At 41.7% G+C, this 23,574-nt stretch overlaps 1 protein-coding gene across 2 annotated transcripts; it reads left to right on the forward strand.

Moving 5' to 3' along the window:
- Positions 1-1,066: 1,066 nt before the first annotated feature.
- EN1 (engrailed homeobox 1) lies at positions 1,067-7,129 on the forward strand. 2 transcript variants are annotated; one of them, XR_002909780.2, is made up of 3 exons: positions 1,067-1,991; positions 6,329-6,905; positions 7,096-7,129. XR_002909780.2 is itself a non-coding variant. In XM_024224498.3 (2 exons), the coding sequence occupies exons 1-2, from the start codon at positions 1,304-1,306 to the stop codon at positions 6,643-6,645; spliced, it is 1,005 nt and encodes a 334-aa protein (XP_024080266.1). In that variant the 5' UTR covers positions 1,067-1,303; the 3' UTR covers positions 6,646-7,123. The 2 variants fall into 2 exon arrangements, 1 of the variants encoding a protein (XP_024080266.1); XM_024224498.3 differs by having other exon boundaries at positions 6,329-7,123.
- The last annotated feature ends 16,445 nt before the right edge of the window (positions 7,130-23,574 follow it).

A 23,574-nucleotide genomic window follows, 5' to 3' on the forward strand; every position in this document is an offset into this window, starting at 1 on the left:
CACAGGGTTTGTGTTCCTGGAGTATTAACTCAAACGCTAACATTGAGGTTAAGCTACTTCTAAATTAATTTTTAGAAATTATTAGCTCTGGAAAACTGTATAGATCCACTGTTTTTTGTTAATACATTTAACCTGCATGTCTAATTCAGTAGAACCCCCGAGAACCTCATCTACTATTGCAAAAAAGGATGTCACAAATTCACCTCTAACCTGTCTAATAACATTCAGGAAAAAAACAAAATAAAAAAAAAAACCACCGCAATTTTACAATTACTTTTTTTCTTTTAAAAAAGTTTCAACATGAGACAAATCAAGACAACCAACTCTCTCTCTCTTTAATAACTTGTCCTCCGACAATAATAACAAGGAAAATAAAGTGGAGAGGAGTTTTTGAGAAAGAAAGAAAGAAAGAAAGAAAGAGAAAATCACTTTTACAAAGTATTTGCCATCAACGCTTCCAATGCCTGCCTGTCGCATGGGTTAAACACGTACATAATCCTACATTACTTGAACAAGTTGTTTATGGAGTTGATTTTATAGTTGCTTACAGCAAATATAAATAAATAAACAGCCCCACGCAGGGGTGGGTGGGAGCAGGGTCTGGAATGGATGCGCAGGGAAGAGCGCTGACTTCCCTCTGATTTATCCAACCCCATGGATTATTTATCCGCAAAGTTCCAAGGCATGCGATTGGCGGACGTCAGGGGTGTCAGAGAGATCTCCCGCTCCCCATTGGCTTGTTCCACGTGCGGGCCAGCCTCACGTGCTTCCGGTTCGAATGAAAAAAGTGTGGCTGAGCGATTTTTTAGGGAGAGTTTGTTGCAAAGATCGGAGCTGTCAGAGATTTGCTTAAAAAAAATTAAAAAAAAAAATACCCAGGCGCTGTGCAAGCTGGCGCTTAAAGGCTCTGCCAAGCCTGATCTGTGGGCAAAGCAGAGTATGACACGTGGGGAAATCAAAACCTGGGGTGGGGGGGGGGGGGGGGGGTTTTAGGGGGGGTGGGGGGGGGGGGGGGGGGGGGGGGGGAGCTGCTTTGTTATTTTATTTTATTGGGTGGTGGTGGAAATAGAAGGTAATTGCAAAAAAATCCAAAACCCAATTCGCTCCAGTGTCTCAGTATTTTTGGATATAGCTGTCTTTAAAAAAAACCCACCACCAACCCATCTCTCTAGATCAGATCCAAGCCAACAAGTGGATTTTATTTGTATTTTTTTTTTCACCCCACCACCCACTGGGGTGGGAATAAAAAGTGTGTGTGTGGGGGGGGAGGGAAAGGCAGCGATCTCCGTGGCGGGGGCTGATTATGGAAGAGCAGCCGGACAGTAAAAGTCACCGAGACTCTGCTACAACAACTACCACCACCAGCAGCAGCAGCAGCGATGGAGAAAGCGTCCCCGTCTCCCCCAGCCACGCGCCTTCCTCGCCTGCAGCGCCCTGCATCCTGCCCATGCCCCACCACCACCAGCCGCAGCCGCAGCAGCACCGCACCACCAACTTTTTCATTGACAACATCTTGAGGCCGGACTTTGGCTGCAAGAAAGAGACGCTCCTGATCGTCGGCGGAGCAGCAGCAGCAGCAGGAGGAGGTGGTGGAGGCGGCGGCGGCCGGGACAGAGACCGAGATCGCGGTCAGACATCAGGTAGAGAAAACGTCAACCCACTGATAACGAGGCCATCCAACCCGTCCTCTCTCCTTTGCCCGGATTCAAACTGTAACCCCGACAGCTCCTCCTCGGCGCCTCCTGCTGCAGCTGCTGCCTCTAAAGCGAACCCCGCCGCGGCAGCAGCAGTAGCAGCAGCGGTAGCGGCAGCCAAGCCACCCTCCGAAGGGAGTGGAACTAACCCGGCGAAGTATGGGGAACACGCCAACCCCGCCATCCTGCTCATGGGCTCTAATAATGGAGGACCTGTTGTAAAGAGCGATTCTCAACAGCCTCTAGTATGGCCTGCCTGGGTTTACTGCACTAGGTATTCAGACAGACCATCTTCGGGTAAGAACCACTTCGCTGATCACATCTGTTAGCTATTACATAATACGCAGTCGCTTTTTTTTTCCCCTTTCCCCAGCCCCCCTCCCTTCTTTAGTGTCTCTAGATTATTTTTTAAAAAACATATATCAATAATATAGCTCGATTTTGCTTTAGGAGCCTATTCCTAGCGTGGGGGTGTTTGGGTCACACAGCCAAGCCCTTCGCGCTCGGGTTAAATTATTGGGGGGGGGGGCATGGGGAAATCTTTCCCTCGTGCCCCATCTTCCCCCCTCCGCCTTTATAAAACCCCGAATTCTGATGCAGGAGGAGCGATCTGGGGCTTTTTATTCGGATTCTGGGCTGGGGTTACAGATACAGTAGCTGTGAAGCGAGGCAGTAGATTTTTTATTTTTATTGTGTGCTGATGAGTGGGGGGGGAATGGGAGGGGGAGATCAGAGACACATGTTGAACGTATTATATATTTGAAAGGGTGTTGGGGGTGAGGTATAGTTCTGAAAGGCAGAAGGGGGGGGGGAGAGAAATGCTTTCAGGGAAAAATGTTTCTGTTATGGGAAAGCAAAATAGGCCTCTCTGAGAGCAAAAGAAAACCAGGCCTCTAGGTCGCATATTGACAAGCGGGGTTGTGTTCGTTCTAGTTTTTAGCGGCTAAGGAGCTTTCTTTTCTAACGGATAATATCTGCTATTGTTTGGGGGAATTTATTCCCCCCATCCCCTCCCAAAAAGATGGGAAGAAAAGATTCTGAAAAAGAAAAAACAAGATCAGATTTTCCGGGACTGCAGATATTTCTGCTGCTGCTTGTTATTTTCATTCGAGTCCTTTTAGCGTTCCATTTCCTTGTTTTAATTCTGTTCACATGGAACAAATCAGGTGATCCGGGTCACTTTTAAAGGGTCTCCCAGAATTACCTCCCAGTCCAGCTTGTGGCTAGCGGAGAGGAATGTAGATCAGACCGCTCCGGGAAAATCCCAGGGAAGGAAGTTCCCCAACGAGACAGCGTCTCTGTCCGCAAACCCTCGCCCAAACCGGCGGAGGTCGGGGAGAGTAAGCTTAATAATAAATCAGAATGAGAATCAACCCACTTTGGCGGGAGCAAGGGCCAGGGCCGGGAAGGCAAAGGAGGGGCGAGTTAGCCCAAGTGCCCGGCTGGTGGCTAGCCGTAACTCGCGCTTCCCTTTATTAGCTCCTTCCACGGAAAGTGATCAATTTGCTGCTATCAGCCCGAGTCATCTAGATCCCACTGTTATTGACACGTCCAGCTACTTGAAACTCAGAAAAGCCAGTTTGATTGACTAAACGGATTGATTGAGTGATTGAGCTGTCAGGCTCTTGCCTTCCTAGCTCTCGGCCCCGGGCAGGGCAATGATTTTATTACCGTTTCCCAATGCCGCCACATGCAAAGTATTTTACACTTTCCTTTTGCAAAATCTCCTCTCTGGCACCCAGTCCCAGAAAGCTCCTCTGGGAATGTGCACCGTTCCCTTTGTTGTGTTTGGGTCTGGCCCTGTGTTCTCCTGACTGGTATGTGGTGTAGGTCTGGCTAGACCAGGGGCTGAGTGTATCTAAACTGTATCTAGGGCTAAGTGTATATATCCTCGCCCCCCCCACCCCATTCAGAATTGCTGTTTTATTACAATGGCAAATTTCAGTTTCCAAGGGGAAAGGAACTGAGTTCAGATCGGTGCAATTTTTGCAAAGCAGCCTCTGCAGGGTCTGGCACAACCAGGAGATAATGTGATTTATTAAATCCACCCCCCCCTTTAGTAAACTGGATAAAGCAGGGATTCATATATATTAAAATCTATTCCCCCCCATGTTCCCTAAACTTGCCTTGAGATCTCTGAGACAAACCAACCAGCCCTGAGATGAGCTTTAGGCCTACTCTCAGCTAGGAAGCCTGCTGTCTTCCTCCCGTAGGTATCTGGGACTGGGGGGACTGTCTTCCTAAAATTTGGACTCCCCAGCTGTTGACCTGCTTTGGATCAAAACCGTGAGGTTTTCAGAAATTGTTTTAAATTCCTCCCTAAAAAAAACCCCTTTCACAGGGTTTGTTTAGAAGTCAAAATGCAACAGCCTACAAACCCAGCCTTATGCTTTCAATCCTCTTGGATTTACCCTTTATCATTCTGTTTCTAGATGACTACATGTCAGCTCTAAGCATTTACCTTGCCTTATTCCGGAGCCTTTTATTTTTACGCCCACACATACTATTTGTGTTTAAAGTTCAGAGGTTTGCATTTATACCTTTAAAGAAAGGCCTGAAAAGCCTGATCTGACCATTAATAAGGGGAGGGTTTCCAATGAGACTATAAACAGGAGAAGTAACTCATTCGGATGATCCAAGTGTCATGCCAAGAGAGGCAGAACTGAAATATACACTGTCTGCAATCCATTTAAAACGCATTCCACACGGATACAAATGTGCGTTTTCCCGTATTCATTATAATATCCCCACTTCTCCTCTTTAGAAATAGAGGGAAAGGGAAAGGAGAGAGATTTTCAGTTCAATTAACATCTATAAAGCCAATGGATTTGAAAAGTCACTCGGACGAGTGATAGAATAAATACCATTTACTCTGCAATAATATGCACGGTGCCCTGAAAACAGTAGCGATCAAGAATGAGCATATTATTGTTCATTAACGGTGGCGATTCTTTATTGTGATCGTTTTTAGTATTAGTTTACACGAACACAGTAGGCGGCAGGGGAAGTATTTGCATTTCTCGACAGGGCTTGTCTAAAATTCGTGTTCAACCAAACTGGGCAAGGGGGTGGTGGATTTTCCAGGAACGCGGGGACAGTTTAGATTATAGCGGCACTTTTCTTCCAGCTAGCCCAAAGCACCCTAGGGTGGTGGAGCCATCCTTCCGGCTTCAGTTAGTAGTTTGAATGTATTTATCAGAGGGGTGTGGAGGTGCGCGCTCCGCAAATGAACTGCAGTTTGCTGTTCCAACTCCTTGGGTTAACGGAACCCCCCCTGAGGTGGCGTGGCGCAGAGAGTGTGTGTGTGTGTGTCTATCTTTTGTGCAACGGCGTCTCTTCGTCTTGACTGTGCCCTCTTTGCAAATGGGGCGCGCTCGGGTACAACCCTCCCCAATAGCCACCCCAAAAAGAAGCGCGATGGGACACACGAGATAGAATTCGTTTCCTTTTGTAACAGATTAGTAGAGGACAGTCACATGGGGCCAAATGGGGTATTTTCGCAGGATCAGGCGTTCAGACTTGACCGAAAAAGGAAAGGTGATGTCTTCTGCGCCTCCCGTCAGGTTTGCAGAACGCCAGGGGATCTCTCTGATTCATTCACACCGTTTTGCACAACATTAAATTTGCGGTCTAAATATTCGCGGGGGTTTACTGTAGCTCTCGGATCCGGAATTTTAAACTAAAACATAGAATCTGCAGACAGTTTGTTTTTTCGCTGTCTGGCCTGTCATGATACTTTTGCTTTAAAAAAATCCTACGAGTGGAATGGAGTTTGTTGGGGCACATCAGTGGGTTTTATATTTTCATCCCCGCGTTTGTTTCAGACCTTTGAAGCGGGGTGTGTGTGTGGGGGGGTGTGGGGGGGACAAATACAAAGATTTGTAATGTCACGATCTACGACGATACATGTTTTGATTTATCCAGTTTTGCCCAAACAAAACAGATTTTCTTACCTACGCCACAGAGACTAGATTTGGAGTAACACAAATAAAGTGTCTCACAAATAGACTAGTGATGATACATTAGATCACCCCCTATTAGTTATTATTTGGGGCAGATTATTTGGTCCTTTTAAATTAGTGCCGAAGCTCATTATGCCCTTAATATGTTTATCTAGGGGCACAACTCGGCGAATTTTGCGCGTAGGGTCCCTCTATAATGCGAATTAACTGCGAAAACCCTAGTGCCACTGCTGTTTTTAACTTGCCATGTCCCCCCCCCCAATTTATCCTTTCTTCTGAACATAAAACTGAATTACACTGTGGGTAGGTGGCGGGGAAGAAACACCCTTCCCCCAAAGAAACCCCTAATCGCCCACTATAGAAAGCAATTTGATGGCCTGCTTTTGTCTGCCCTTTTTTTGGGGGGGGGGAAGAAATGAATAAGTCGGCCATTTTTATTGCAAACTGATCCCAATCAAGGACAGGGCAGAGGGGGGTCTGGGAGTAAAGCAAATGCTGGGGAAGAGGGGGGCTGTGCTCAGTGAGGAGGACGCTTTCCCCAGGGGTGAGGAACGGAGGGATCGCACATTTGACATCCGAGGATGAATTTCAAACAGCTCCCCCCCCTTCTCTCCTTCTCCTCCCCCTCGCCCCCCGCCCACTCCCCATGTTTCTGTCGGTCTCTGTCCTTAGGTCCGCGGACCCGGAAACTGAAGAAGAAGAAGAACGAGAAGGAGGACAAGCGGCCTAGAACAGCCTTCACTGCCGAGCAGCTGCAGAGACTCAAGGCGGAGTTCCAGGCCAACCGCTACATCACGGAGCAGAGGCGGCAGACCCTGGCCCAGGAACTCAGTCTGAACGAATCCCAGATCAAGATCTGGTTCCAGAACAAGCGGGCCAAAATCAAGAAAGCCACGGGCATCAAGAACGGCCTGGCTCTTCATCTCATGGCCCAGGGACTGTACAACCATTCCACGACCACGGTGCAGGACAAAGAGGAGAGCGAATAATCAGCACCCCCCCCCCAGCCCGCATTGATTATTATTAATTATTATTATTATTATTGCCAGGAAAGGAAAATAAAATAAAAAGGACTTAACAGTGGAAAGTGACATACTGAAGGGGACTTTGGACAGGTGCTATTTAAAATCAAATCTATTGTCTATCCATAGTATAAGGACTCCAATTAAAAAAAAAAAAACCCGAACACTTACAAAAATTATCTCTATATAGCCAAACATCATATGACCTTGTATATATTTAATTTCAGGTAAGAAATATGTGTAGCGATCTCCATTTGCTGGACAGTTTCTCTTCCTCTCTGTCTCTTTTGTTTGTTTATTTTTTGTTTGTTTTCTTTTTCTGACGTCGTTGCCTCTTGTTTTTAAGTAAATGTCTGACTCTCGAATTTTTCTTTTATTTTTCGTGTGAATTTCCGTCTCCCCTCTCCCCCCCCGAAGAATTGGATCCACTGACTGCGAGCCTGAACCCGCCGCTACAAGCCAAAGATTTTATTATGTTCAGAAATCTGTAGTCTGAAATAAAGTGTAGACTGTGTTCAGGATACAGGCTGGTTGTTCTTATTTACTTTGTGTGTATATATATGTACATATATATTCACAGCTTGATTATTTAGGGTTTTTTTAATTGATTAGGACAGCGATGGGCTAAACACCCTTACAGAAAGTGCTAATCCATTTTTAGTTCCAAATTCAATCCTTTAGAAATCGGAGCTACTGTCTTAAAAAAACCCTCCTTTTTGAATATCTAAATCATGCCTCAGTCGTCGTCGTCATCTGCTTTTCCCCCCCTTTTCTTTTTTTCCCTTTTGCTTTTTTACAGGACATAAACCCCACCTCATCATAACACATCAGCTACACCTTCAGGAAAATGTCATGCAGCCTTCTGGATGTTTAGGACTCCAGAACGTGTTGAAAAGGAATTTGTTTGACAGCTCCTTGAGATCAGTCTCGTCCCATATTGAATTTCCACAGAGGAGGTTTTTTTTTTCTTTTTCCAGGGCAGGATACAGAGGCTAGAAGAAGAGAACTAGAGTGAAAACGATCATTACTTTGCAGTCGGTTGCTTAGCAGCATCTCCTAATGAATGGTACTTTCACTCTGTCCTCAGCCTTTATCTCAGCCATTTCAATTTTAAAGTAAATTCAGTCACTTAAGGGACTTAAAAAAAAAACCAAACCCGGAAATTATTTCATGGGGGCGGGAGGGAAGCCATAAGACGGCCATTGAATTAACAGTATGACCAGATGGGTAAATTCTGTTCTCAACAGACCCTCATATTAAGAGGAGAAGTCAGTTTTAATTTGGCTGGTTGCTTTGTGGCCACTTTTTAATGTGTGAAGTCAGTGGTAATTGTGTGTCCCGGTGATTGTGCCATGAAATCGCCAAGCACATCAGGAGCTTTTGGGCGGTGGCTTAGAGAGCACGCCGCACTGTTTGCATTTTTTTGTCCTGGGTTTGCACATTTTATTTGGTTTCTTCATTGTGATTTTTTTTCAAAAAGACTTCTCCGGGCTTGTTCTCCCTTTCATATACTGATTTGTGAGTGTGTGTATTAAACATTGACCCAGCCCTTCCTCTCAGTGCATCAGTTGGACTAAATGCCTCCTCACCTTTCTGGTTCCTTGGGTTATTTCTCCCCCCCCTCTTTTGTCTTGTCTTCACAATGCAACGGTTTGAATTTGGCAAAACTCTGGGGGCAGGCATGAGTACACAGGAAGGATAGGAAATTATAGACAATAAATGTAATCATAGGTTACTGAGGATAAGTATAGCGTTCATATTTTAAGTTTTGGTTCAATATGTAACTATAATAATTACTGGCTTTTTCTCGAGTGCATGTGCGTTTACCACACAGGGTCTGGAACCACAGTGTAACAAAAATGCCTCAGCTCAATGTGTGAGATCCAGTTTGTAAAACCAACCACGCAACTTTTATTAAGCCCACCGCGTGCATAAAATATACCTGGAGAGCCCTAGGTGTTCGCAGAAAACAATGGTCGAACTCTGAATAGAAACTTCATACTCATAACGAGTCTATTTATTTAGTTCGAATCTTGCAGCCCGTCTTAAGGGGGAGGCAGTGTGAACTGATGTGGCTTTTTAACACAACAGGCCTGTTGGTATTTCTATCCTCCCCCACTGACTTATGGGCGCAAAGTGCCCCTGTTCAAGGGGTTCAGACGGAGATGTCACCCCAGTGTTAGAAAAAAAATAACGCAACCTCCAAAGGAGACGCCTTAAAACACAACCACACTAGCAGCTGGACAGAAGTTTCAGAACGGGGTAATTCTGGCAACTTTGAAAGTGATCATGTTTTCGCTTCTGGGCTGTCAGGATCCAGAGAGGGAAGCAGCTCGGCTGCTGTAATATCTTGAGGCGGATTCAAGGCCATGCATCCCTGACAATCAGGGCCAATTGAAAGGTATGGATGGTGCATATTGTAAAGCGGAAACACGCTTTGTATTGGCCATGGCCATTCCGCCCCCTACCCCTTCTGTCTACCGCTCTAGGCTTCAGAGGGCATGGCAGGGCGAAAGAACCTTCCATTCTTTTGAGGCAAGCAGTTGGGTCTGTGTCCCCCAGGGCCGGGACTGGAAATGATCAGGGGCTGAGCTGTATTTTTGACAACGTGCCTCTTTGGTTTCCCATTCAAGTTGGGCTCGGCGGGTATCTGTGGCCCTGTGATATAGTCTTTCACTCTGCACGAAAGGATCACTTCAGGTGTGGGCATGAAAACTGGCTGGTCAAGTTGCTTGTTCCTCTTGCCCTCCTTGGAACGCTGATCTCTGTGCTAGACAGGCCGAGCGTGACTTAAAAAAGTCCTAAACTGCTTCTGGATTGAAATCAATGTTGGATAGCGCCCTCTGAAGTGCTTAATAGCTACAGTTTGAAAGTACTGGATCATAAACTTAAATCCTCTTCTGCACGGAAGAAAACCAACTGTCGCCTAAAGTCCAAACAATATCGACTCCAGGCAGAGAACAGAAAGCAAGCCTGGGGGAAGCTCACTGCACTGGTTCGTGGTTTGAAACGCACCCATCCCCCCTATCCCCCCAAAAGCAAGCATCTGACTTCGCAAAACAGAAATGGTCACCCTCACATCTGCCAATATGAGCCAGGAGCGCATGTTATTGATCCCCCAGGTCATGACAGCGATTTCATCGCTTCTATCCTTGCCACAGGATTATTTACCGAAAAGGTAAATCCCACACACGCACCACACCCCTCCTTTTATGTGCTAGGATATAGGCTGGGCTGGGAGGGAGGCTAAGGAACAGCGTGCTATCCTGCACATAGTGGAGAGGACCCAAAAAAAAAAAAAAAAAAACCAACAACCAAAAGTCTCCAATCTAAATTCAGCTCTCTGGGGTTCTCTTATCCTCTCGCACGCACTCTCCCTGGAGCTGTATATGAGAAAATGTAATTTCTTTTTAAAATCGTCTAATTACTCTCCCTAAAGAGCTGGGATGTACAGCTCACCCAGCAATTCTCCAATAATGCCGGCTGACGGTTGGTTATTTATTTCTTTACTGACTATTGATGCTGTTATTCCTCCTTAGATACAGTGGTTCCTGCTTATTTTCTCTCCCATCGAGCCCCAGCCCTTTAGATTTCAATACAGATTTTTTTTAAAAAATAAGGATACATAATAGACACAGTTTTATTCCCTTATCATGAATCTTAGTGAAACACATTTATTAAACGGTGTCCTCTCAGTAAATCTACTGTGAGGCTTAGTTGCCCGAGGGAAATTTACGATATTAACATTTTATTTCAGAGATTGTTATCACATTGTGGTCTTCTATACTTAGAGGGCCCTAAAAGAATAGAGTATTATGAATTTACTTCGTAGCATTAAAGGCAAGGAGTATTTTGAAAGCCACAACTTTTTGTTTACTCCAAGTCTGTGAGGAGAGACTTTTCGCACACAGAGAAAACCTAGTTATTATATAATAACGTTTCAGTCTCGTCTCATAAGCGGAGGGAAAGGAACAGGTAACATTTACATTTGAAAAGTAAAGGTGGGATGTGTCTCAGAGAAGGCACAAGTAGCCAAAATCTTATGCACTTTGGGAGTCACAAAAGGAATAAAGAATTTCTTCACCACTAAGTGTCCATCCAAGCTCAGCAAAGCTGGACAAATCATGAATAAGGAAGACAGGAAAACATAGACCAGATTAAAAGGAAGAAGAAAGAGGATTATTTAAACAAGCAAGGCTTTTTAGTGTAATGATACTTTTTATAAATTTCTTCCACGCATGGTACAACAAATGCACATGCATACATTGACAATCTTGGCCCAGATGTAGTTTACACACATACAGATCAGTTCCGCCCCTCCTGAAGTTGAGTTTTGCCAGTCATTTCAATGGGAGGAGGATCGGACACATCTTATCTCACCATCAGAATTAAATTTAAGTTAAATACGACATAACTACATATTTAACAATCGATGATCCTTCTTTAGTCATCACGTCCATTAAATAAATAAAATGCTATACCAAACAGGGATTCAATATCTGCCAATTGGAGCCACCTGGTAAAAGAATTCATTTCCTATCCATCACATATGTTGGGGAATAAGGTGTGTAGCTATGTATATATAATACCATCTTACACGCCCACACACATTCACACGCATGTGTTTGACTACTTATATGTCTACACTGCACAGGCTTCTAGAGATCTGGTGGAAACAGGGTTCCCGAGGCTGAGAGGTTAACAGGTCTCCAAGCAAATAGTTTTCATAGCAGGAGTTCTCTGACTTTATAATCTGACATGAACCAGGTGTGATTGGACGGGCTGCATTACATAACTTCCTCACATCAGCAGTAAAAGTTTAGAGCCCAACAAAATAGCCCAAACAGCAAGGTAGCCCCCTCTCCTCTGCAGCGCCCACGTGTCTTCAGATTATATATTTGTTTGTGGGCATTTTGATCTACCCCTTGCTTCAGTGGAATATGCAGCTACTGCACACATGGAAGCGGAATCCTAAAACAGGGCACAATTCTTTCATCCCAACGTTGCACTTTGAAGTTCTATTGCTCAGGTACAAGTGAAACGCCAAGCAGCTCAAGCTTGCTGTAAAATCTACTTCACTTCAGAAACCTGGTGTCTCCCCCTCCCCCCTCAAAATAGAAAATTAGGGTCATATCATCACTGCACCCCTTTATCTCCCAGGGGTATTTTTTTTAATATCCAGCAGATTAACCTCACACCCCCTTTTGCTGATTAAAGAAATTAGATATTTCAAAACCCAGCAGGAGAAATCAGCTGATTGCCAATAGCTTTCAGGGGCACCACTGGCCCCATGGCATTGAGAACCATAACACCAAATTCCATATGAAAACTCTATTCCCATTTTCCTTTCTCACGAGGCCCTTCTCCTCCCCCAAGCGCTAATGGTGCCAATATCATCCGAGGACTGAAAGTTTTACTCCATCTCCTGCCTTTATTTTAGGGGTTAACACATGGAATGAAGCGTACAATAGGGGCTCAGATCAATAACCTGGTATTTTACATATTCAAATGGGGACTGAAAAGAATGGAGATGGCCCCTTGGTCGTGGCGAACGACACGCGTTCATTTTTTTTAAGCCAGCTTCATTTGGAGGTGCATATACCGATGACTTCTGTCAGTGAGCTTGTTCCTTTGTGCCTCCTTCCAGGAATCAAAGCAGACATTATTGTGAAACCTATCTTTCCAGGTCAAAGGTCAGATTTCACAATCCCAATTACAATGATTTCTAATGATGTTTATCTTGAGAGCTGCGAGTGTTTTGATTCCCAAACAATCAGGTCTCTTGCTTAAGGGGGGGGGGGGGGGAGGAGAGAAGAAAACTATTTCAGAAACAAAACGTGGAGGTGGTTCTACTTTGGGTTAAAAAAATGCATCCAAGGAAGTATTTGCTGCAAAGAATTTGTTTCAAACGCCTTAATTTTTTTTTTTAAGAGCTGTAAAACATGACACAAGCTTGGACTACTGCAGAAGCCTCCGAAGGGTAAAATGCACTATAAGGGTGACAAATATTTTGTACAGAATTCCCAAGAACAACAAACATATATTCAAGGTCACCCATCCTTTTATATCCTTTGGAAACAGCTGTCAGATTGCTCTTAACTTCTAGGATGCATTAGAAATTTCCCTAGGAGAAGAAACATGTAGCAATAATTCCTAGGAAGTTAAAATCTTTGTCAGCTCTGCGCTTCCCAGAAGCCCGAGGCCAGGCTAAAACAAAGACTGTTCTCTTTTTTAACCGAGAATATTAGCAGACCATAATTTTTTCTTTTCCCAATAAGTAACAGTTCAGATATAGAGCAAACAACTTTTACCCAAAAAGCTATTAAATATATGAATATAGCTCTGTTCTGGTGTGTGTATGTGTGTGGAGGGGGATGTGCTTTAAAACAGGTGTTTTTATTTGTTTTGTAACACACCTACCTATGAAATATTGCATAATACAGCTGATGATTTTCAGTAATGAGTAGGTTTGATTTTTTATTACAGTATTTAATCGTTGTGATATTTCGAGTGTATATACCTGCTACTGTCCTATATTCTATAAAGCTGATATGAACGTGTGTAGCTGCACGATAATAATTATTTATTTACTTGCAAAAAGAGAATTTATTTCGCATTATTCTGTCCAATTTATGTTCTTAACTTGCTGCACTAACGTAACAGGATGGATTTGAAAGAAAATCCCAGGTTGTCTAATATTTCCTCAAAAATCAGTAAGTTTGGGAATGCTTTTGTTTTTAACAATATTGTTGCAAAACCAACCAACCAAACAAAAAAAGCAACAGTGCGCTCAGTTCATAACTAGCTACGAAATAACATTCAGGCTGATCTAAAGTACAACGACGATTTCCGTTTAAATCTGAAAGCATCGTGAAACATGTGGCAAAAGATTAAAGGTCTGAAATTCAGGGGAAAGGATTCTGAATTCCAGGTTAAAAAAAATCTTTAACTTCCTCTCTGCTAGGAAGAGAGTTAGACAAACAACATAAACAACACTCTTCTTGGTTTGACTACTGACAAGAGCAGAAAGTGTATTTTTGTATTCTAAAGCTTCTTTTGAACAGGTTAAAAGAGTGCATGTAAACTAGCTAATGAAGCTCTTTCTTCCGGTTGAATAAGTCGGTGAATCAGACTTCTACTTGGTGGAAGTAGAAGTCATTTTCTCTGAGATCTGATCTTTACTGGACCAGGTGAGCAACCCCTTCATTGACAAAAGAAAAAAAAAAAAGAGATTTTGTTTCTTTGTCACTTTATTATTTGCATAAAAAACTTTGTTAATTGTAGCAGAACCGAGCTAGAATGAAAATGGCTTAGTGACTATGCCAATTATTTTTTTAAAAGTGTCTTTGAAACTCAAACCCGTTCTGAAAATATCTATCACGATCTTCTTTTAAAACCAAAGGGAAAAATAAAAAATAAAAAGTGAATATAGCCAACAACAAATTGGCATCATTGCTAATAAGAGAATTTTCTCTTTAAATGCCACTTACTGCTTTGTTTTGCGTGGATATTTTTGACAGAGAATCTGAGTTGCAGAAACCAATTTTCACTTTTTATAATTTGTTTGAATGACGAAGGTGAGTGAATTAAAAAAGTTTATTGAGGCGTTCAGATTATTCAAGTGCTTTATTACATTTTAGATTCGAAAATATAGTTTAGAAAATACGTGTGCCTACCTCTAACATATATATTTTATATTCCTACATAAGGATTAGACAAACATAATTTATTCTGTTTTCTTACGATCTTTGCTTAGTTGGATTTCAAATTGCGACATTATCAATACTTCTTACCCACGCCTCTGTCTTTATCTAGGAGCTAATTGATTTGATCTACTTACTTTATAGCTACCTTTTAGAAGGAATACAGTTATACTGGAAGACAGAGCAGAGTAATCCATGGGAGATGTGTAATCATTGTAAAATCAGAAGGCGTGAGTGCTAAAACGATCACACTCCGATGTTTTTTGAAAAATAGGCATTTTATGCAGCAATACGAACTCTTGACTTTATAGCATAGATTCATAGGGCCTATTCCACTCCAGTCTGTATAACAGTCTTTAAACCATACCTACAAACAGATAATTGCACGTGGTCACAGAATTTTAAGGCTACTTTTACTAGTGAACACATGGACTGGTTTCATTACAGGGTAAACTTTTAAAGAGCCTGGCAAAAAGTGCTTCTTAAATACAACCATGTATCAGGACCTTATACAATGAAACCAGGGTATTAAAAGCCAAGATATACATTTTAAAATGAGGGATGTCAGGGGGAAAAAAAAGCTCACAGTTTGAATGTTATTTTTCCTCCCTTAAGCCATTACGGTGATTTGAATTATTTTGAGATACATATGGGGGGAAAGATCAGCGTCACAAAGACAGACATGCATCTGATATGCTGTGTTTTATGGCTGTATAACTACTTTGAATTACCTCAGCTACACTTGTAAATCATATAACCACAAACCTCTGAAAATCACTTGAGGAGATTGGCGCTAGGTACGTAGCACCGAGTAGGGGAAACCCCCCCGCCCCCAGCGCCTTTCATACAGATAGGAAACGGAGCAAATGACAGCCTGAGCAGATTTCAAAGTGATAGCAAACTTTCCAAGTGCTGGAGTCTATTTTTAAGAGTCTCGCAGAGGGATAACATGGGGCGAACTACCAGGAGGCTACTAACCCGACCTTCAGAAATGCACCGGGATCAAAGACTGATCATCACAAGGTAGTGAATAAAACAGAAACCATTAAACGGGTCTGTCCCTCTCGGAAATAAGGCCCGCACGTTTAACATACACAGGTAAACAGGGACCGAAAAAGCCCCATGTGCTGGGCACTAATCTTTTTGAAGGGGGTGGGAGCAGAGTATTTGCCTATTCTTATAGCGTACTTTAAAATCACGTAGTCTGCTGTGCCACATCTGTTTCACTCAGATGTCATCTGGTTAAGATTCAATACAAGAAGATAGATAAAGAAATAAATAGATGCCGGTTTGAATACAATAATAAAAAAAAACCTTCCGAGAGTCGGGTAAGTTTTATCTGTCAGCCTATGTAGTTTTGGTCTTATTGGTAATTTTGCACCGGGGGGCTACCCAAATGTTATTTGTAGTGTGACAGCGTCAGGAATAGATTCTTTTCCCGTACAGAACATGTTGCATCCATCCTCATGAGTGTCCTAAACTTCAGTGGGTTAGTTGGTTTATTGGTCTTGTTGCTTCATAAACAACCACCACTCTAGAATGTCAGATCTGGAGTGTGTGGTGTATGTCACAGCTGGAGACTTTCCACTGCTTTGTTTCTTACATTAATGTTTTATAACCATGTGAGTTTGCATCTTTAAAACTTTGCCAAGAGCACTTTAACGTTGCCTGTGTTTACAAACACCAGGGAGACCCACAGGTATTTTTCGTTGTTGCTTTGTATGTGATTTTTTTGCTTTCAGATTAGGTAAAAAAAACAACGCCTTAGCACTTAATTTAAGTTTAAAAACCCAAGCATCAAAGCTGTTTGACTAAAATTACAGCTCGTGCAGTCACCATCGCAAATAAGGCTCAGAACTTTCTGGCAGTACTAGCACTGTGGGTTTCAAATTGTGCATCCAACAGATTGTCATCAATAAAATGTCACTGGGCAGAGAGAAACATGGGGGGATTCCCTTGTATTGACTAGAAACATGACTCGGAAATCCTGGTGGATGTAAATACATCACACATCAAGGTGTCATCTTTTCACTAGAGGGACCTTTTCAGGCAGAATGAGCATGTCTGTGACAATGTATATTTTTTTAAAAATACTCCAAGAAAGTTGCATCTCTTTACTGTTTCCATAAACACCACATCTCCAGTCCAAGCATCAGGTTCCGCCAAAAGGTTAAACTTAAAAAAGAAATTATATTTGAATCATAAAAGCCAACAATAAGGCCCACGGTGGCTGTTTTATTTCTAATGAGTAAGCTCAAATATGGAAATAGTGGACAGTATGTGGGAAATAACTGATGTTAAGGTCAGGTAGGATCAGCCATCTCTTCTGGAAAGAACAAAGCACCCTTTAACTGCCCTCCAATAAATAAATCATAATTGTTTGATAGTTGCTCATTACAATAAAGTTGACAAAATCTTCCAACAATCAGTTATGCCCTCTCTTGGCTCTGATAAAAGCCTTGTTACATGTGAGTAATGTTAACACACGCTGTATTCGCAAAAGGCTCTTTACTGGAAACTTAGAAGTGCTGAAGCTTTGGAAGGAATAAACTGTACAATCGAAAGAGGATTCCAATTCTGGACAGGGCCAAAGATAGCATGAGGTTTCCGCATTTAAAAAAAAATGGAATCATGCTTATTTAGTGGGACGGTGTATTTTCTCACAGCTGCAACTTTTATCCAAACATACCACTGTGACTCCAGTGTATGTTTTGCCTGAGTAAGGACTGCAAGGTGGGGCCCTTCAGTACAGGTTTAAATGTTTAAAAATGCTTCAATAGAAACATTACATGTTGTTCATGTGGATTGTACCACAAATAAGTACCCAAAATTAACATTCTGCTTCTTAGTAGTTTTTCAATAGCACCTAGGGGCCCTAACTGAAATCAAAGTTCTCACTGTGCTAGGAGCAGTACAGAAACATAGGACAATCCCTGTACAAAGACCTTACATTCTAAGTAGGTAACAGACAAAAGTTTGGAGGGGAAACAGAGGCACAAAGGGGTGAAGACCCAGATTTTTAAAAGTATTTAGGCACCTAACTCACAATGGGAGTTAGGCACCTAAATAAAATCTGGGCCAAAGTTACTTGCTCAAGGTTACATAGAGGATCAGCCAATAGGTCAGACATAGAGCCAGAAATAGATTCGAGGTCTCCTGACTCCCAGCACAGCATCTTACCCAGACTATACTGCCTCCCAAAGCCTGACTTTAACACCCATTGAAAGTCTGACTTCAACACACATGTGCAGGAGGTCACACTAGATGATCACAATGAACCCTTCTGACCATAAAGTCTATGAGAATAAAGACAGATTGTGGGTTCACACTGTGTTATTGACCCAAACAACTTCACTGATGTTATGTATCATGGGGCAAATTCTACAGAACTTACTCAGGCAAAACTCCCATTAGCTATTATGAAGGCCAGATCCTACATAAGAATGTCCACACTGGGGTCAGACCAAAGGTCCAACTAGCCCTGTTGGCCAATACCAGGTGCCCCAGAGGGAATGAATTAATTGGCACAGTTCCATTGAAGTCAATGGAGCACTGCCAATGTATACCAGCTCAGAATATGGCCCTGAAATTTTTGCCTGAGTAAGGATTATAGTTCTGGGCCAGCTAGGAATCAGGAATATCCTGGTGTAGAAAAGCCTAGTTCTCACAGTACTAGGCTTTTCTACACCAGGAAATTCCTGATGCACTTCTCAGATGCATCAGTGCTACCAGTGGTGTATGTCCTAGTGTAGACCAGATGCAGATATTTTTACGACTGGGTCATCTATGTCCAGTCTGCTAGAGCTTGACTTGTGGCAGCTGCATTACTGCTGAAAAATGGGCGAGAAGTTTCCTAGTGCAAAACTAAACCCTAGGCACAAGCAGTGAACTATAGGCAGAGTAGCAACCCAGAGATCTAATATATCTCTTTGGTTAGATGGATTTGTTAGTCATATCTTTAAGGAGGTTTTCTGGCTTTATTTAATTTGTTGTTTTTCTTTAATCATATATGAGAGAGCGAGCACGCACAGATCTCTGGTGAAAGTGTGTGGGAATGGGAACAAATAGAGGTGCATTTATATAGGGTTTAATGTACAGGTAAATTTACTCCAGAGGTATCTGTTATATGATGTAACAGGTAAACACATGTACCCCATAGACAAAATTAGCTCTTTCAGAGTTATTAGAACATCAGTGATGTAGATCTTTTATATTTCACTTTTTAAAATGTGCACCATTTACTTAATAGACTACACAAGCTCTATCAAAGACACTGACATCTATTGTATTGTTTCAGTCCACGGAATGAAGCTAATCTGATATGACGAGAGATGGTGAGAGTTTTGCCACTGAGCTCAGTGGCAGCAGGATAGGGCTCACAGAGATGAATGATAAAAACATAGCCTCATTCTGATTTCATTGACACTGGCATGAATAAGAGCAGCTCTACTGAAGTCAGTGAAGTGACACTGCTGTAGAGCATGTGTCCGTGAGGTCAGAATTAGGTCCAAAAGGCGTTATGCATACAAATTTGCCAACGTCCACATGAAGTTTTATTTAAAAGCATATATCAAAATGGCCTAGACCACAATAACAGATTAATGACCTACACGGTGCTGTAGTATGAAAAAAAAGAGAACAGGCAGTCACAAATCCCAACTGAATCTAAAATTCTATTACACTGCATCATTTTGATCGTACACGCAAAAGTGCCGTTTAAGTTGCTAATGCCTGTCATTTTGTTTTTATGTATCTCATCTATGTCTTTTTCTGAATATTTGGCCAGATCCTGAACTGGTGTAAATCGTTATAGCTCAATAGAGACTTCAATAGAATTATGCTACTTTTACAACAGTTTAGGATTTGGATCCTTATGTTAATGACCACAACACAAGCCCTAAAATTCCAAATGACTTTAATTTAATGAATGAAGTGAGCTGGATTTGTCCCTGTAAGTAATAAAACAGATAAAAGCCAAATGATTGGAGCTGTACTAATTTTCAGACACCTACAGGGTCTCCTAGTGCACTAACATCTTACAGTCAACCCCAAGTGAAAAATTACTGATCTAGCATTCCTTGCACACTCCAAAATCCCAATGAAGTGAGTCGGTGGCCCAGATCCTCAACTGGTAACAAACTGATGCAACTCCATTGATTTCACTGACATGAAAGAGGGTAAAGACAGACAACAAAATTCCTTTTTGACTTCCATGGAGCTATGCTGATGTATACCAGATGAGGATCTAGCCCAGTGCTTTCAGCGCGAGTTCCGAGTATGCCAAAAATGCAGGATCAGGCCTACCTTTGTATTTTATCAACGTTTATGTCTTTGCAGTGGATTTTTGTACTTAGATATGCATTACTTAGTTGTAGGGTATCATTACCACAACCTTGTAAGAGTTAGTTGGGAGATTTATTTAAAATTACAAAACTTCCAGGCAAATTCTGACAATTTCTAATAAATTATGAAAAAATGAGTTACAAAGAAGCATACATGTGACTGAACATGAAATACCATGCTTCTTTACATATTAAAGACCAAATCCTAATTTTTTTTCCTCAGTGAATGCAGATTAACTTGGATCAGAATCTGTCCTTTAGATTTTATTACACTGGCAAAACTGTCATTGAAATCAATGGGAATTTTGCATGAGTAAGGACTGAGTAAAGCTGAGTCAAGACTTCAGAATTTGGTCCTAAACAATACCCAAAATGTTAGATATTTTATGTAGATATACCAAGATAAACTTGAAATGTACTTAGGACGGGAGCTAGAGGGTTTAAAATAAACAATACTATTCTCATGTACCGAATCAAAGAAGATAGGTTTGGAAAGGACTTCTTAAATCACCTAGTCCAACCTTTTGCATTCAGCAGGATAAAAAGTTACACTAATCCTGCCATAAATTTGTCTAACCTTATCTTAAACATCTCCAATGCTGGTGCCATAATTATCTCACTAGGCAGTCTATTCCATTGCCTGATCATCTGTGCTGGTGCATTTTCATTTTTTTCCCTAGGAAATCTCTCGCGTTTAGACTAAGACCCAAATAAATGTTCACCTGCCAAAGGAGTTTACTGACCAGTAAAGACAAACAAAATAAAACACACAAAAACACCCCCAAGTGACTGTTCGTGAACGGCAGTGACCATTTGAACCAGTAAATCTTCAGTGGTTAAAGAATAGAATTAGCTGTGCATGAATTTACGTTAGTGCTATACATGCAATGAATGACAAGTAGTTTTTAGAATGAATCTTGGATAAACCAATGCAAATATTTTAATGTGTCTCTTTAGAACTAGATTTGGGGGAATATGTATTTTCCCCATTGTAAGAAAATTTAAAAACAGTGAACTAATCATGAGTTCACATGATTTACTGCTCACAACAGAGTCACTGGAATTATGTGAACACGCTGAATGAAGACCATAGAAAGCTTGTCTAGTCCAGCCAGCCCTTTTTGCCATCAGTGGTCTGATTTGCATGAGTGCAGGCTTGTACTCAATGTGTCATTTTTATGTTCAATTCATTTTTTACATCTAGAAATAAAGAGCACTCGGCACACTGCAGGATCAGGTCCCCAATTACATCATTATCTTTCTTTGCCATATTTCACAATGGCATCCTCAGCAATAAATACATATTAATCACGTTTATATTTTAAGATGAGTAAATTCATAGTATTATTGAAAAACATTGTAGGGTGAACGTTTAAAACCTTGGGGCCCAATCCTGCTCCCATTGAAGTCAATAGGAATCTGGCCTTTGGCTTCAGTAGAAACAGGAACTAGGTCTTGTACTCTCTCTATAGAAACATTAAACTTAAAGCAGGCTTGTGTGTGTTCAACAGTTCTCTATTGTTTCTTGCTTGTAATGATAGTTTCTCATGTGAAATTTTATATATTCTTTCACAATAAATACATGAAACAGTTAATCCAATCTTACATTGTTTAGGAATATTTTACTTTCAAATGACCATCATTTCTTCTCTGCTCTGTTTGCTCTTCTCAATGTCTGTTTTATATTCTGGAAATGGAAGAACCATTCCTTTAATGCACATTTCTTTCTGATGATAATGTCTCTTTCTAGCAAATTTCATGACTCCAAAAGCAAGTCTATATTTTTGATCAGTAATTATTGAACCACAATGGAAAAGTATGTATGTGCTCTGAGAAGAATGGAAAAAAACCCACTTTGTTATATTTATATTATCTACTAGACATAGATAGTTTCCAAGGTGGTTCTAAATGACTGGCGATGTAGTACCAGGATGGATGTTGCTCTATCCTCTTTTGATAACAGCTATGGCATATATGTTAGAAACACTGTATGTTCACAGATAATATTCTGCCTAGCTTCATTGTGTATGTACCACAGGACAGATCCAAGGTAACAATCAAATTCCAGATAGTGCAAATCTAGAGGGGTGTGTGTGTGTGTGCGCGCAAAGGTGGTTTAAAATTGTGTGTAGAGCAGGTTGCCTGGCATAAATTACAGCAGTCTGAAGGCTATTCTAATTTAAAATGGCTCCATTCATGCCCCTTTTTCCCTGCTATGCTGGCAGCAGGGAGATGGGATGGGTGTATGAGCTGCTAAGATGACTGTACACTACAGGAGGATCGCCATTACACTGGTGCAATCCTGTGGGGCCAGATAAGCCAGCTTTAAGGCCAGATTCCACTGGTGGTGCAGTGCAAAGTGGCTGCATGACATTGAAGAATCTGGCCCGCCACGTATGTTTCTATCTACTACACTATGGCCCCAATCATGCAAGGTGCTGAGCGCAATGAGGATGTATACAGTATGTGTATGTATTATGAGTATGTGCTGTATGCCAGTGTGAAGAAGAGCCTGACATCAGTTAGTGGGGGTTACACACAAAGTGCTTTGAACTGTCCAGCTGAAAAGATATCCACAGGGCCAAATCCTGAAGTCCTTACCAAGGCAAAATGCCATTGACTTTCATGAGAATTTGCAGTGGGACTTCAGTGAGTCAACAGGGATGTCTACCTGAGTAATGGCCGATGGATTTGGCCAGTACTCTTTTACCAACATGAATGAAATTCACATGCCATGTCAAGAGCCATATTGTACCACTGAGGGTTAGACATACTTCTCCACTAACTTCAATAGTGTGTCTGCTTAAAAACTGATGGCCTGATATGACACAAAGCAATTTCAAGTCAGTATACTGAATCTACCCAAGAATTTACCCCTCCCCCAAATCAACTTGGATAACACAACAGAATTGAATAGTAGAAGTGTTTAATCTTCCTCTCATTCATAGCAGTGGGAGATTTGCCATTGAATTCAATGGGAGCACAACTGGGCCCAAAAGTAGCATTTTCAATTATATTTGCATTTATCAAAGGTCAGTTAAATGATACGGTCACTTAAAAACTGTTCTACAGAAATGGGAGTAATAATCAGTTATGTTGGGTACTGGCCTAAGAGTGTCAATTAGGATCTACTTAGGTACATTCACTTTTTAAATAGCCGGTTGGCACCAGTAGCTTGTTGTAGAGTTGCTATAGTCTAGGTGTTAAAACAAGGCATTTGTTTTTGAAATGACCTATAAAGCCTGTCAGCATTTGCAATCCAGCTTGAGAACAGTTGTGCAAAGCAGACTGTTTGATGTCCAGGCGGATAGTCTGCCACCTTGGGAGGGATCCAAGTTTTCCAGGGAGTTCAAATTATCACTGTATAGTATATAAATACTAGCATTTGGCAACAATGAAATATTGATAGGGACACTGCCCTATAAATAATCTACTTCTTCCTCCCCTGGCATGAGATGCTGAAATAATATAGTGCATTATGAGTGAAAGGTGTCGAAGGCTGGGTTTGAAACTCAGCACAATCCTTATACTGAAACATGAATGCGGCCAAAGGGCTCACCTGCCAACACAGCCACATCCACAGACTGCCTTTTAAATGAGCTCATGGTGTTTTCCTCGTCTAGAATTATATCTACAACTATAAGAAGCAATAAACAGTCTAAATAAATCATTAATTCTCAGATTTATAATTTACGGATCCATTATACAACTTACTAATATTTATCTAGATGAACTAAGTGGTACAGAGAATTTTAAGCTGGTAAACATACTGTTTATTGAATTATTTTGTGCATGCTAAGGAAGTAGCTTGCGGCAGAATTAAATTATTTAAGGTTATTTTCCTGTATCGT

Source organism: Terrapene carolina, unplaced genomic scaffold, assembly GCF_002925995.2.
Source record: "Terrapene carolina triunguis isolate 2854851 unplaced genomic scaffold, T_m_triunguis-2.0 Scaffold62, whole genome shotgun sequence".
In the NCBI taxonomy this organism is placed as follows: domain Eukaryota; kingdom Metazoa; phylum Chordata; order Testudines; family Emydidae; genus Terrapene; species Terrapene triunguis.

Bases quoted from the DNA above. Each gene is read 5' to 3' on its own strand.
- EN1 (XM_024224498.3), top strand. From the start codon at position 1,304: ATGGAAGAGCAGCCGGACAGTAAAAGTCACCGAGACTCTGCTACAACA. The intron at 1,992-6,328 runs GTAAGAACCACT...CTCTGTCCTTAG, and splicing joins TTCAGACAGACCATCTTCGG to GTCCGCGGACCCGGAAACTG.